Source organism: Morus notabilis, unplaced genomic scaffold (assembly GCF_000414095.1).
Source record: "Morus notabilis unplaced genomic scaffold, ASM41409v2 Scaffold328, whole genome shotgun sequence".
NCBI lineage: Eukaryota > Viridiplantae > Streptophyta > Magnoliopsida > Rosales > Moraceae > Morus > Morus notabilis.
The window spans coordinates 211,332-227,642 of NW_010367428.1; the positions used below are offsets into that span (position 1 = coordinate 211,332).

General features: G+C 40.4%; 1 protein-coding gene and 1 non-coding gene across 3 annotated transcripts in view; both read right to left on the bottom strand.

Annotated features, from left to right (window-relative positions):
• Positions 1-16,311, bottom strand: part of LOC21393035 (DNA mismatch repair protein MSH1, mitochondrial) — a 33,564-nt gene that overhangs the window by 12,230 nt on the left and 5,023 nt on the right. For both annotated transcript variants that reach the window (XM_024174975.1, XM_024174976.1), the window contains exons 8-12: positions 16,098-16,183; positions 15,718-15,882; positions 15,361-15,470; positions 15,156-15,261; positions 14,997-15,072 (exon numbers count right to left, since the gene is read on the bottom strand). In XM_024174975.1, the coding sequence (XP_024030743.1) occupies positions 14,997-15,072; positions 15,156-15,261; positions 15,361-15,470; positions 15,718-15,882; positions 16,098-16,183 (543 nt within the window). The remainder of the gene's footprint in view (positions 1-14,996; positions 15,073-15,155; positions 15,262-15,360; positions 15,471-15,717; positions 15,883-16,097; positions 16,184-16,311) is intronic.
• LOC112094349 lies at positions 1,899-2,003 on the bottom strand. The gene has a single exon (XR_002903485.1). It is a non-coding gene; the product is annotated as a small nucleolar RNA R71 (small nucleolar RNA).

Here is a 16,311-nt window from a genome sequence, read left to right on the forward strand (position 1 = left end):
TATTGTCTATGTGGATGACATTATCTTAACAGGAGACGATACCCTAGAAACGGCCCGATTAAAAAGGTGTTTGGCAGATGAATTTGAGATTAAAGACCTCGGGAACCTAAAATATTTCTTAGGTATGGAGATAGCAAGATCTAAAGAAGGAATAATGGTCAGCCAAAGGAAGTATGTACTCGATCTTCTCGAAGATACTGGAATGAGTGGGTGCAAACCAATTGATACTCCTATTGATCCCAATGTAAAACTCGGAATGAGTGAGGAGGACAGGGTTGATACTACGAGATATCAGAAGTTGGTTGGAAGGCTGATTTACTTATCACACACTAGACCAGACATAGCCTTTGCCGTGAGCATGATAAGCCAGTTTATGCATTCTCCTCAGAAAGCTCATATGGAAGCTGCCTATCGAATCCTTAGATATCTCAAGGGTTCTCCGGGAAAAGGATTAATGTTCAGGAAGAATGACAACCGAACAATTGAAGCCTATACAGACGCTGATTGGGCTGGATCCGTGACTGATAGGAGGTCTACAACTGGATACTGTTGCTTTGTGTGGGGAAACCTAGTTACATGGAGAAGCAAAAAGCAAAGTGTTGTTGCCCGTAGCAGTGCAGAGGCAGAATTTCGAGCAATGGCTAATGGGCTATGTGAATTAATTTGGCTGCAGCGGGCTATAGGAGACCTTCAACTAACAATAGAAGCTCCAATGAAGCTTTACTGTGACAACAAGGCTGCCATTAGCATTGCTAATAACCCGGTTCAACACGATCGCACCAAACATGTGGAGATAGATCGGCATTTCATCAAAGAAAAATTGGAATCCAGAACTGTGTGTTTACCCTTCCTGCCAACATCTCAACAGATAGCTGACATTTTAACCAAGGGATTGTTTAGACCAGGGTTTGATTCTTGTATTAGCAAGTTGGGTTTAAAAGACATCTATGACCCAACTTGAGGGGGAGTATTGAATTATGTACATTAATTAATTAATTAATTAGGAGATATTGTTTAAATTAGGAGATATCGCATATCTCTCCATATCGCATATCTCTCCTAGTTTAGGGGGCAGTTCCTATTTCTTAGGAAAGATTCTAGGAATATCTTGAGGATAGCTTCTCTATCCTATTAGGGTTAGTTTCCCGGATTCACTAAGCCACGGGAACTAGGTCCTTTTGTATCCTATTTATACTCCGGTTTTGCACCAATTAAATCAAGAAAGGATTTATATTTTTCTCCTCAGAAACTTACAATTAAGCCAAGAGCTATAGTCTTTCCTGTGAGCACTCTCAGTGGTTACAATTTACGTTACTATATAATTATTTTCTTTTGTTTTGATTAAAAATTAAAAAAAAATTAAAAATTAAACAAAAAAGCCGCAGTATGGAGACGAACTAGGGAGATTTGCTCAACGTCCAGATATAGAAACCCCTAGTGAAATTCTATCCGACTCGTCTTCTACGCTTCCGTCTTCACACTCGTCGTTGGAATTCACACTTCAAAATCTATTCGCAATGGCACAACACGAGAAAGTTCAGCAGAGGACGTTGCAAGATTACCTGCACCCAACGCGAACGGCCACCCCATCTTGCATCATGTTCCCACCGAATGCACCACCTACGGATTTCAAGCCGGCCATGATTGCACTTCTCCCAACATTTCACGGGTTAGAGAACGAGAACCCATATGTACACATCCGGGAGTTTGAAGAGGTGGTGGTCACCTTTCACAACCGTGCTAATGCCGCAAACACCGTCAGATTGAAGTTTTTCCCTTTCTCTCTGAAGGACAAGACCAAAAGCTGGCTGTATTCTCTTAGATCCAGGTCTATCGGTATGTGGGAAGAAATGACGACGACATTCTTCAACAAGTATTTCCCACACCATAAGACCAACAATTTGAAACTACAAATCTCGAATTTCACTCAGAAGGAAAACGAAACTCTATCAAGCTTGGGAGCGTTTTAAAGATCTGTTAAATCTGTGTCCCCACCATGGATATAAAAGTTGGCGCCTCGTAAGCTATTTCTACGATGGACTCACAATCCGAGAGCGCCAATTTGAGATAATGTGCAATGGGAATTTTCTCTAAAAGGATCCTAACAAAGCTATAGAGTACTTGAATGAGTTAGTTGAGAAAGCTCATACTTAGACTAGACCGAGTGCTACTGAGAACACCAGTAGATCCCGACCAGTTGGAGTTTATCAATTAAGGGAAGAGGATAGTCTCAAGGCCCAAGTTAAAGCTTTGACGAAGCAAATCGAGACCCTCAAAAGTAAAGATAGTAAAAGACCTCACATGGCGGTAAGAACAGAGACACATGAGCCCTATTTCGTTTGTGGTGAAATGGGCCATCTAGCTCAAGATTGTCTCACTTTTGGTGAAATGAGGGGGGTATACGAAGAGCAGTGCAAAGCATTGGGCACATACAAGAAGCCTTATGACCCTTCTCAAAAACTTACAATCCTGGTTGGAAAAACCACCCAAACTTCAGTTGGAGAGATCCAAACCAACATGCACAATCATCTGGAAGGCAATGGAGATCAGAGCAACAATCTCAACAACCAAGGTCATATTTTGCGCCTCTAAATAACATGCAGCCAAAAGGGAATTCTCTAGAGGATACCCTAAAAGCTTTTATGGATGCGTAAAATAAGACGAATCAAAGGGTTGATTCAATGCTCATGCAGTTGGTGGATGGGAACAAGGAAATAAAAAGTCAGATCACAAAGCTGACAGAAGCTTTAACCGTTCAGGAGCGTGGTAAATTTCCATCACAAGCCCAGTTCAATTTGAGAGGACAACACATGGCTCAAACTTCCAACTCTTAAGGTCAAAATATCAAGAAAATTAACGCCATCTCTACTCAAATTGGTAAGAATTTGGACACGCCATCGACAAGTACAACCACTTCGAGTAATGAAGAATCGGCTCAGGAGAAAGACGAGCCAACAAAAATTCCGGTAAAGGTGCCTTTCCGCCAAGCTCTCCGACCTACTGGAAAAGTGCCAGAAAATCAAAGTGAGATCCTAGAACACTTGACACAATTGAAGATTGTTGAAAATAATTATTCAAAGTTAGGATTTAATTGTCAAAGTTAGGATTTAATTGTTACTTATTGTATTTAGGGGTGTTAGTTGAATAAAAGATAAGATCCTGCGTGATCTTCTCTTTGGTTTCTGCTTCCTAAATTTTAGGAACAGAATCGTGAGTTTCCTAGATATTTTCTTCTTCCACCGTGTATATATGTGTATTAGTTCTCTGATCTGAATAAGAAAAATAGTTCTCATGTTTTTCTTCATGGTATCAGAGCCAATTCTCTGAACCCTAATTCTCTCTGCAGCCGCCATTCACCTTTCTCTTCTCTGCCACCTACGTTTATGTTAGAACCATTTTTTTTTTCAACCCTCGCTCATCATTGATTGTATGACTAAGTACGGGATGGCCTCTTCTCATACATCCAATACATCGTCTGATACAACCTCTCGGTCTGGAGGGAATATGGAGATTACAAATCATGGTGGAACTGAGTCTTCGCCTGTCCAAATCACAAGCCATAAATTGAATGGCCACAATTATCTCCAGTGGTCACAATCGGTTATGATGTTTATTTGCGGAAAGGGCAAGGATGATTATCTCACAGGTGAGGCGATTATTCCAAAGACATCTGATCCTGGTTTTAGAAAATGGAAGACAGAAAACAATATGATCATGTTATGGCTTATCAATTCCATGAACAATGATATTGGCGAGAACTTCCTTATGTTTGGTACTGCGAAGGAAATATGGGATGCAGCATGGAAAACCTACTCCAGTTCCGAAAACACATCAGAGTTATTCCAGATTGAAACCATTCTCCAAGACTTCCGCCAAGAAGACAAGACTGTCACCCAGTACTTCAACACACTCACCCGGCACTGGCAACACCTTGACCTGTTTGAAATTTTTCCATGGAAGTGCTCAGATGATTCTGCTCTATATAAGAAAATCGTTGAACAAAAGAGAATATTTAAATTCCTCCTCTAACTCAATAAAGATCTTGATCATGTTAGGAGCCGTGTTCTTGGAATGAAACCTCTACCAAACCTTCGTGAAGCTTTTTCTGAAGTTAGACGTGAAGAAAGCTGGAAGAAGGTTATGATGGGATCATTAGAACCAACACTGGACGCTTCTGCTCTTGCTCTACAGGAACAACACTACAGGAGGTGGTGAAAATCGTTTGAAAGGGGGAAGACCGTGGTGCGAACATTGTCGCAAGACAGGCCACTCTAAAGAGACCTGTTGGAACATCCATGGAAAACCTACTGACTGGAAACCACGACCCAGAAATGATCGAGACAGCTGTGCTCATGTGGCATCCAACACAGACGATCAGTCCCAATCCGAGTCTAATCTCTTCAGCAAGGAACAAACTGTTCAATCAAGCCACGATCAACTCCAACGGAGGAACAGGTCTAGTGGCACAAAAAGATTCTCATTCAGCACTCACAACCAATAAAGGAGCCAGCAAACCCTGGATTGTGGATACAGGTGCTTCAGATCACATGATAGGAGATGCCTCCCTATTTCAAGATTATAAAACCAACAATGACAACTTTTCAATCCGGATTGCTGATGGCTCTCGCTCAAAAATTGCAGGGACAGGTTCCATCAAACTCACAAAGGAGTTACATCTAAATTCTGTTCTTTATGTGCCAAACTTGGATTGCAATCTACTTTCAATCAGTAAATTGACTCGTGACTTGAACTGTGTAACTAAATTTTATCCGAATGTGTGCATTTTTTAAGACTTAGATTCAGGGAAGACGATTGGCAGTGCTGAATTGTGCTCCAGACTCTATTTACTCAAAAGTGCTCAAGTCACCTCAATACAAGATTCAAGAGCAAACTGCGTCAAGTCCAAGGGTCTGTCAACTTGTTCTTTTTCTAGTTCTAGTGTCAATAACGATAGTGAAATTGTCCTGTTGCACTATCGATTGGGTCATCCTAGTTTCATGTATCTTGCAAAACTTTTCCCAAATTTATTTGGTAATAAAAGTCCATCTTTTCATTGTGAAATATGTCAATTTGCCAAGCATACTCGAATTGTTTATCCACGTCTCCAATATAAGCCCTCTAAACCATTTGCTTTAATCCACAGTGATGTGTGGGGCCCCTCAAGAATCAAAAATATTTCAGGGGCTCGCTGGTTTGTGTCGTTTGTTGATGACCATACTCGTCTCACTTGGGTGTTTCTTATGAAAAACAAATCAGAAGTGGACCAAATCTTTCAAAGTTTTAACAACATGATTCAAACTCAATTCACCACCAAAGTCCGAGTTCTCAAAACAGACAATGCCAAAGAGTACTTCAAAGACACTCTCAATTCCTACCTTCTAAATCAAGGCATCATTCACATAAGTTTTTGCGTTGACACCCCACAACAAAATGGGGTTGCTGAGCGCAAGAACAGACATCTTCTAGAGGTTGCTCGTTGTCTCTTGTTCTCTGCCAATGCTCCAAAATCTTTCTGGGGTGAAGTTGTCCTCACTGCAGCATACTTAATCAACCGAATGCCTTCTCGAGTCCTGGGGTTTCATTGTCCAAGTAAAGTCTTTCTCAATTCTTTTCCTCACACTCGGGCTATTTCAGCAGATTTACCCCCACAAATATTTGGCTGTACATCTCTTGTCCATGTTCACCCACAACATCGAAGCAAACTCGATCCGAGATCCCTTAAATGCATCTTTATAGGATACTCTCAAAACCAAAAGGGATACAAATGTTACTAACCAAACAACAGAAAGGTATACATATCTAGAGATGTGACATTCTTTGAAAAAATCCCTTTCTATTCCAATATTGATGCTCAGGGGGAGAGAATGAGTGAACATCAGCCTTGGGAATCATTCTGAGAATCGTTGCTGGAAAACTCTCACCGATCTGTTCAACAACCTACACCTTTTCTAATGTCACCACAGCCTCCAGAGTCATCTCAACCCTCACGGCCACATCCCAATGAGTCATCCGAACTCTCCACTCAGCCTGTATCACCCATTAGTCCAGCTTCTCATCCTCCATCTCATCAATCACAACCTAAAATCCCCACTCTTCCACAGCTTGCTATTGAAAATATCCAAGTTTATAGAAGGCGACAACCTAGAGGGGAAATAGAGCACGGAGCACAATCACATGTTCAAGGGTCCGAAACAAATCCAAGTTCTCTTGAAGACACCACAAATAGGGATAGCCTTGTCTCGGGTGAGCTCATGGTACCGAGTATTGAGGATTCAAATAAGCCAATTGCAGAAAGGAAAGGGATCCGAAGATGTACAAGTCATCCAATTGGTAACTATGTCTCATATGATGGTTTGTCCTCATCATACCGAGCCTTTGTGTCTTCTCTGGATAGTATACAGGTTCCCAATAATATACAGGAGGCTCTTAAGCATCCTGGATGGAAGAAAGCTGTCCAAGAAGAGATTAATGCACTTGAGAAGAATGGAACGTGGACCATAACCAAACTTCCGGCAAGAAAACGACCAGTTGGGTGCAAATGGATATTTACGGTCAAGTACAAGGCAGATGGGAGTGTTGAGAAACTCAAAGCTCGTCTCGTAGCAAAATGGTTCACGCAGTCATATGGGATTGACTATCAAGAAACCTTTGCTCCAGTGGCAAAACTCAATACCATCAGAATCTTGCTCTCAGTGGCAATAAATCTCGATTGGAACCTACACCAATTAGATATAAAGAATGCATTTCTCAACGGAGATCTTGAATAAGAGGTGTTTATGGAGGTCCCACCGGGCCTTGACCTAAATCTTACTGGAGGTAAAGTGTGTAGACTCAAGAAATCTTTGTACGGACTCAAACAATCACCCAGTGCATGGTTTATAAGTTTGCAAAGGCAGTCTTGAAACTTGGGTACACTCAATGTTAGGCAGATCATACTCTCTTCATTCGAACATCACCAACTGGGAAGATTTCTCTCTTGATAGTGTATGTTGATGACATCATTCTCTTAGGGAATGACGAGGAAGAGTTGAAGAGATTGAAGGTGCACCTAGCACAGGAATTTGAAGTTAAGGATCTAGGGAGTCTCAAATATTTCCTTAGAATGGAAGTGGTAATATCTCGAAAGGGAATTGTCATTTCTCAATGGAAATACATCTTGGACTTACTAAAGGAGACTGGAATGCTAGAGTGCAAACCGGTTGACACACCTATGGACCCCTATAAGAAAATTGGCTCGGTAAAAGATAGTGCACCAGTCGATAAGGGGAGATATCAGAGGCTTGTTGGTCGGTTAATATATCTCTCGCATACCTGTCCGAATATAGGCTTTGCAGTTAGTGTTGTGAGTCAATTCATGCACAATCCTACGGAAGAGCATATGGATGCATTGTTTAGGATACTAAAGTATTTGAAGATGACACCCGAGAAAGGACTGTTTTTCAAGAAGTCAAGGCATAGAAACATAGAAGTTTATTCAAATGCGGACTGGGCTGGAGACACTACGGATAGGAGATCAACATCAACCTATTGTTCCTATGTCTGGGGAAATCTAGTGACTTGGAGAAGTAAGAAACAGTCAGTTGTGGCTAGAAGCAGTGCTGAGGCAGAATTCAGGACTCTAGCTCAAGGAATTTGTGAAGGAATCTGGATAAAAATGGTACTCAGCGAACTTGGGCCCCGTTCACTTCGCTGATTCGAGTTTAGAATTCGAGTTTTTCTACAGTAAAAAGCTCTCACAAATAATCACATCTACATGAGGTTCATTCAGAACTTTTCATCTATAGCGAGACCGCTAAACAACCTCCTAGTAAAAGATGTGTTCAACTGGACACAAGAGTGTGAGGATGCATTCCGAACACTCATCACAAAACTGACTTCCGCCTCTATTATGCAGTCACTAGATTGGAGCTTACCTTTCGAGATCATGTGTGACGCAAGTAATTACGCTGTGGGGGCCATTCTTGGTCAACAGAGGGAGGTGAAGCCTTTCGTTGTCTACTACGCAAGCCGTACTCTGAATAGTGCTCAGATGAATTACTCAACTACTGAAAAAGAGTTACTTGCTGTAATATTTGCTCTCGACAAGTTCCGTGCATATCTGATTGGTTCACCTATCACCATCTTCACATATCATGCTACCCTTAAGTACCTTCTCTCCAAAAAGGATGCTAAGGCGCGTTTAATTAGGTAGATCCTTCTTCTGCAAGAATTTAACTTGACAATCAAGGACTAGAAGGGGGTCGAAAATATGGTGGCGGACCACTTATCTCGTCTTGAGTTTAATGATTCTGCCGAAAGTCCTGCTATTGGAGATGACTTCCCTGATGAACATCTCTTCGCCGTCATTAATATGCCATGGTATGCTCACATTGTTAACTACTTAGTGACGGGAGAGATTCCATCTACCTGGGGTGCACAAGACAAGAGGAAGTTTTTTGCCGAGGTTCATAACTTTTATTGGGATGACCCCTATCTTTTTAAGTACTGCCCCGATCAGATCATGAGACGATGCATCCTGGATGATGAAGTGTCTAGTGTCCTGAACTTTTGCCACAATGATGCATGTGGCGGTCATTTTTCTGTGAAGAAGACCGCGATTATACAGTGTGGTCTCTGTTGGCCCATTTTGTTCAAGGACACCAATGACTTCTGTCGTTCCTGATAGAGGTGCGAAAGCTATATGCTTTGTCCCGTCGCCAAATGATACCCTTGAACCCGATTCTCGTTATAGAAATATTCGACTGTTGGGATATAGACTTTATGGGACCATTTTCACCTTCTTATGGATTCCTTTACATACTCTTCGCTATGAATTACGTGTCTAAGTGGGTAGAAACCGTGGCGTGCCGGAACAATGATAACACCATTGTTGTAAAGTTCTTAAAGGAAAATGTGTTATCTCGATTTAGAACGCCGTGTGCCATTATCAGTGATCAAGACAACCATTTCTGCAACCGTTCTTTTAAGGCTCTGATACGCAAGTACGGTGTGGTTCACAAAGTTTCGACTGCCTATCACCCACAGACAAATGGCCAAGTTGAGTTGGCCAACAGGGAGATTAAGCAAATTCTGGAGAAGACAGTTAATTCCGATCGCAAGGATTGGTCTCTGCGCCTTCCAGACGCACTTTAGACATACCGCACTGCTTACAAAACCCAACTTAAGATGTCTACCTACCGGCTTGTCTTTGAAAAAGCCTATCATCTACCTGTAAAGCTCGAACATAAAGCTTATTGGGCTACCAAAACCCTCAACTTCGATCTCAGCGCTGCAGGTGTCAATCGGAAGCTCCAGCTTTCTGAAATCGATGAGTTAAAGAACGATGCTTATGACAATTCCAGGATTCATAAGGCAAAAATAAAAGCGGCTCATGACAAGCAGATCCTAAAGAAGAACTTCGAGCCCAATCAGCGGGTTCATCTTTATGATTCCCGTTTGCATCTCCACCCTGCTAAGTTGAAGTTGCGGTCAACTGGCTCGTTCATAGTGAAACGCGTTTTTCCCAATGGTGCTGTCGAGGTTGAGGACCCGACCGATGGGAGAATCTTTAAAGTAAATGGCCAGCGTCTGAAGAATTACCTAGAGCTGGTGAACCAGGTTGAAGAGATCATTCTCAATGACCCCGTTTATCAGCCTTGAATAGTTTGCTCACATCTTATGTACCATATTTTCATTTTTTGTTTTCTTTGCTTCTTTTGACATTTTTTTATGTGTTTTTAGATAATCATATCAGGAAGCTCAAGCTGTGCTCATATGTGGAATGTTCATCGTCCAGGTGTCCTCTTTCTCTATATTTCCATAATTGTTGACACTAAGAACACTGTCTAATTTTGGTTGGGGGTGGTAAGCATATTCATGCGTAAGAGTGATTTTTGTCGTGTTGATATTTGGGTTAAAATTTTTGCGAAGTTATCTGAATATGATTTCAAAATGATTGGTTTGAGTCAATTTTCGCTGTCTTGGTTACTAAGAAATGACATCCAGAGTTTTTTTTTGCACGTGCTAAACCTTGTGGTAAGACGGATGTTAATGCATGTCAACTGAGAAAATTCTCGAGTTTAAGTGCTTGATTTTTGGTGAGTTAAGAGAGTAGAGAAAATGACTTTTGAACCTTCATTGATCTTTTAAACTGATAAAATCACTGTTAGAATATCATTACATGGTTAGTGGTATGCTTGGTGCATATGCTTGAGGGATGAATTTTGAGTTAGATAGAAATGATCTTATGTAATAGAGTCTCATTTGTTATCTTTCATTAAAAAAAAAACAAAAAACAAAAAAAAAAACTGAGCAAGAGCAACATTTCACAGATTCTGTAGTTTAGCTGTAATCACATTTGATGTTATATAGTTGATTGTCAAAAGAACACCTTTCTACATTCACTTTATTATTGAAGGTTCTCTCTTGTCAAAAAAAAAAAAAAAAGAAACAAAAAGAGTAATTTATTTTCCTATGCATTTTTTTTTTGGCTATTTGTTCGATTCTGTAAATTTCTGTTTGACCTGAATGAAATCCCAAAAGCTGATTTGTAGAAAGAATGATGGAATGTTCTAGTAGTTGATTAACCTATCTTTTGGTCAATGTTCGTTTGACTGTTTGTCCTAAATTTTACTTTCCTCACACTGAGTGTTGATTGTTCCATTTCCATGAGAGAAAACCTTTCAACTCAAATATTTCTGACACCTGTGAGATCAATGGAGTTGAGACTTCTGCTTGGTGAATTTTTCAAAACTGCATGTGTTATGGTCAGTAGTAAGAAGGTTATGATTTGGAACACACACACGACTCTGGAGTTATGACTGAAATAATCTTGATAGTATATTTTTGACTTCTTACTGACACTTTGCTCGAAGTACTCAAGTGATTAAGCTAGTTGAGACACAAATTTTCTTTATGACATGATTTCTCTTGCGCTTAGATTGCTAGGGACTAGCAATACGCTGGTTAGGGTTTGCGATTAGTGCATGAAAATGCACTCTAAACACTGCTTTTGATTTATAAAATATTAAAATATTTAAACCTTAATTAAACGATTCTATTATTATTATTCATAATATTTTTAATTAGAATTTGTCTAGTTTTTGCTTTATCATTTACAGATAAAAAGCAGTGTAAAAGCTATACAAAAAGAAGCCACGAAAGTCATATTTTTAGCTAATTTCAATCACCAAGCCGAGCCATATAGAGAGAGAGCCGTGTGAGCCGAGTCAAAGCCACAAACTGATTTCCGCGTGGGCCCCAGCTCTCCCGCATTCCCCACTCCACTTCGCGCGCGTCAACAGCACGCAAAACTCCCTAGGCACGCGTGCTTACTCCGCGCAGTCTCCAGTGTGTCCAAGTCTATTCTATGTGGGTCCCGCATGCAGCGTGCCAGTCTGATTTCCCATTCTCCGTGCATGACAGTTGTCTCAATGGACCCCAACTGTCTCCAACCGCTAGCGCCCTTCTTCCTCTCCGCGCGCGACACGTGGAAATTGAATCCACTTCCCCCAACCAAGCTTTGACACGTGTCCTCAAAGGTGCTGAATCTGAATTTTTTCTCCGCAAATTGCCTCTGATTTCTTTCCCAAATCATGATTTCTCCTAATTTATGTGTAATTTTATTTTGTTTCCTTTTCTTTTGTAATTTTTTATTTTTATTATTTGTTTCTTTATTTGACAGGCAGCCTCTGAACTCTATAAATAAGAGGGTTAACCTAAGATTTTTGTAAATTTTTAATATTCAATTTTCTATTGTCTTGCTGTCAGTCTCATATTCTCTCTCTAGAACTTATGAGAATGTTTTGCAAGCTAGGCTAGAATCCTCTTGGTGAGGTTAGAGATGAACTTTTCTTAGCAACCCAATTCGAGCTTTTGATTCTTTGTGCTGTAATGTTCAATATCTGAATGAATTAAATCTCATCTATCTTTCATTTATTTTTTAAAATAGTGTGCTAATTTTTATATAAGTTCAGTCACGCTTTTCTTATGTTATTCTGTCATGCACTATTTTGTTATTTAAATTATTTTACAAATTGTCTTTTACTGCAATATTGTCAAATTGATATATTGTCGATTTTCGATAACTTGTAATAATAATATTTTCAGAGTCAACATAGATATTTAATTTATTTGATTCTTTTATTTTGTGAATCAAAACTTGAATTGGTGAACGAAACATTAGCGATTCTCAACACCTTACCGTTTTTACTACTGAATTTCTTTCATACAAATTTTCTCCTTTTTATTTCATTTGCAATAAAAATCTCTAAAACTCTTCTTTTTCTTTAATTTACTTGTTATTTATTTTTCTCTAACGTTCTTATTCTGCTAATCTTTCTTGTTTATTTTGTTACCTCTCTGTGGATACGACCGCCCTTCTGTGCTATAATTGATCGCTTGTGAACATCACTTTGGGCGTTAATCAGGGGGTAAAAACAAAAGGACAGCTAGACAGCTATGGAGGAGCACTGTTAGGAACCTAATAGTTAGCAGTTGTTTTTTAGTAGTCTTTTAATAGTATAAATAAGGGTCTAGTGGCTAATGAGGGGGAAGAGGAGATTTGTAGAGAGTGTCTAGTGATGTGCACTATTTTGGAGGTCGGGAGTCCTCAAAACCGCCCATCTATCTTGTAATTTTTCATTTTTAGTGTTGTTAATAAAGCTCAGATTTTCGGGTTCCTAACAATGGTATCAGAGCATCGATTCTTGGCCTACATGCTGCATCGACAAGGCTGGGGGAGACCAAATCTCATTCCGGATGGTGGAGAGGACCTAAATTGGCGGATTGACTTGCCGGTTTTCTACGGTGATGGCGCTGACGGTTGGATTATTCGTGTGGAACGAAGCTTTTCAGAGTTTCGTATGACAGATCGGGAGAAATTAGAGGCTGTGGCTGTCCACTTAGAGGCTAAAGCTCTGACGTGGTTTCAATTGGAAGATCGATGATGGACGTTTCGGAGTTGGTCGGAGTTCAAGACTCACTTGCTACAACGATTCCGTCCCGTACAGAAGATCTCCGTACTTGCGAAGACTGTCGCGGCAATCCATGGCAAGTTGGATCGTTTGGATCAGTTGATGTGCTGCTAGGAAGAACTTGTGGAGGGCAAACAGACGACGAAGGCGCTGGGATCTAGTTGGGCTGAGTGGCGACCAGATTTGGAAATTCCAAGACAGCGACAAACGCCAGAGAGAGTGTGACGAGATCCAGGATCGCGCAAGGCCGATGAAGACTTGAGCGGTTCTTCGCGATCTGGTGCCAAATCGACCAGATTTGAGGCGAACGGCGGTGGATTTGCGACGAAATCTGAGAACGCCGACGCGATTGGCACTGATATTTCAAGATCCAGTAAGATTCTGGGAGTTTTGGTGCGAGTTCCGGCGCGGTGGAGGCTGGGCTCGGCGATTTGGTTGTGGTTTGGACCAGGCCTCACGATTCCAGCGGGAAAGGGGTTGATTCCGGTGCTACGGAGGCAGATTCCGGCGGGATTGTAGTGGAGTCCCACAATTCCGACTCCATTAAGGCTGATCCCGGTGAGATTGGTGTTGTTTTCAAAAATTCCGGCCAAATTTGGAGCGGGTCTCATGATTCTGACGCTGTTGAGGTTGTTTCCGGCAAGGTTGGGGCTGATCCCGGCCCGGTTTGGACCAGGCCTCGCAATTCCGGCATGAAAGGGGCTGGTTCCGATGGTACGGAGGCAGATTCTGGCGGAATTGGAGTGGGACCCATGAATTCTAACGCCCTTAAGGCTGGGTTTTGTGATTTTGACGCCATTGGGGCTAGCTCCGGTGAGATGATGGCCAGGACATGGAATTCTGACGCGAAATCCGGCGACTTTGGGGTTGAATCCCGAAATTCTATTCGGAAGTGGGCTGGGTCTAGTGTTTTCGGTATGGGCAGAGTCAATTTTGGGGTTGGACCTCGTAATTACAACGTTAATTGGCCTAATTCTGGTGCAATGGTGGTTGGGCCTCAAAATTCCAACACATTTAGGACAGGGTATAGTAAGTCTGTGGTTGGGTATGAAGAAATTGGTGACAGAGGCTGAAAGGATGAAGACCTGGTTAGCTAAGAAAGAAACTTCTTTGTTAATGATGGATTTGTCAAAAGCTTTTATGGTCATTGATCAGGGGGCTCCAACTGAACTGGTGGACTTTATGGTTGCTTTCCAAGATACAAAGAAAATGGAGAAGAAAGTAATTGATTGGGTCTAATTTGAAGACGTGACTTACAAGAACAACATCAATTTGGGGACTCAAATCAAGGAACTAACAAAGCCTTTTGTTCTTAATCATTTTGATGTTATTTTTCAATTGTATTTCTTGATTTTCACCTTGAGGACAAGGTGATTCTTTGGGGCGGGGGTAATGTTAGGAACCTGATAGTTAGCAGTTGTTTTTTAGTAGTCTTTTAATAGTATAAATAAGGGTCTAGTGCCTAATGAGGGGGAAGAGGAGATTTGTAGAGAGTGTCTAGTGCTGTGCACTATTTTGGAGGTCGGGGGTCCTCGAAACCGCCCATCTATCTTGTAATTTTCCATTTTTAGTGTTGTTAATGAAGCTCAGATTTTCGGGTTCCTAACAAGCACTTATCAAAAAACTATTGTGGGATATTAACTGCAGGTGAACTGTAAAGATATGTTGACTTAAAGAGGAAAAACATATCACTGCTTTACAATTATAGTTTATAAAACTAAAAGAAATCTAGAGAGATTTGGAGACTTTCTTATCATTTTCCTTCGGATTCAAGAACTAATGCTAGCAAGAAAGTTTAAATCAAAGGAAATACCGTTTTGAATTTCGACTCTTCTATTACTAACCAATTTTGTACGTAGACTCTCTTAGCTGATTGCTATCTGATCATTTGATGACCGTAAAACTAGTAGTGACAAGTAGTTTATTGGCTAGCAGTTTTGTTTTTAGCTCTAGCAGTGAAAGCTTCTAGAAATTTGCCCCAATCTAATTCCTAAATTAGTTTTAACTATGAAATGAGTTGAGAAACGCATATGTTTTACTCACGTCACAGGTAGACCTGCACAATTTGGAGGAAGCAACACCTTCAACAAACAAGGTATTCCTTCGGTTGGTATGGCACCTGAGAAGTACAGAAACCAGCAGAGTTGTGCATTATAAATATGATATAAGTCATGAAAAAATGACCAATTAAACAAGACTAACCAATTTGGGTCGCTGTTCCGAGGGTTAAAGGCCGGGGCCTATTTTCTGAAGTAACGGTAACATTCCTAAATGTAACTTCTCCATCAAGACCATAAAGCTCCTTAACCTAAAGAGTCATGGCATAACTGTACATTTACTTTATTCAAAAAAACATAAATTGATAATCAAAAAACATGATAAGAATATATCCTCAACAAGTACGAACCTTAGCCAAAAGATCGGTCACAGGATTGCCTTCAAACCATTCAAAATGTCTGGCAGTACATTCCCCCCACAGTAAGCCTCCCTCCCCAAATTCTCCCCAACGACAAGTGCCTGTAAAGGAGGTTCTAAATGTTGAGAATGGGAAAGACTACAAGAAAAAAGACAACCAAAAATAAGTAAACAGTAATAAAGAGTATTATAGAATGATGAATAGAATATCTTAGACACACTTTTAATTAAGTGGATATGTAACAGAAACAATTAAGAATGGGCAAAAGGCCAATATCTTCTATTCCAACAGTTATGAACATTGTTCATTTCATCTTATCATACTACAAAATAAGAAGTTTGTACAAACCTGATGAATTGTGCCTCAACGAAGAATGCAAAAACAGATGATGGTGCCGACAAGTACGAAGCTTTGTGACTAAGGCCTCTTCAGTCAAACCATCTTCAGATGAATACGTTTTCATAGTCTCTAAGACTAAATTTATGCAATAACCTCTTGCAGAACGAGATATCCCTAGGAGTGCCACATGCAGTTTATTACTTCATCCGCTAGAAACTATTTTAGTTAATGTGAAAATGATGTCATTGCACTACAGGACAAAGAAAAACAGAAGCAACCTATATTCAAATAATCAAAGGAAATAAAGTCATAAATATCATTGTGAAACAATATAATTTAAACATGAACCACAATAAACTCTTTTATTTAAAGATGTGTTTGAGTCATACCGACAACAGGCATTGGTTCAGGAAAGTCAAGATCATGATCAAGACCAACAAGTCCAAAGACATAAGGACTACCAGGGTGTGCATGCCTGAAAGCTTAAGGAAACAAGTCAGATGCAAGACATGCATGTCAAAATTGAGCAAAACCCTGGCCAGCATATATAGATATGTATATATGCATATATATAATGGAACCTTAGTCTTACATAATGTATTA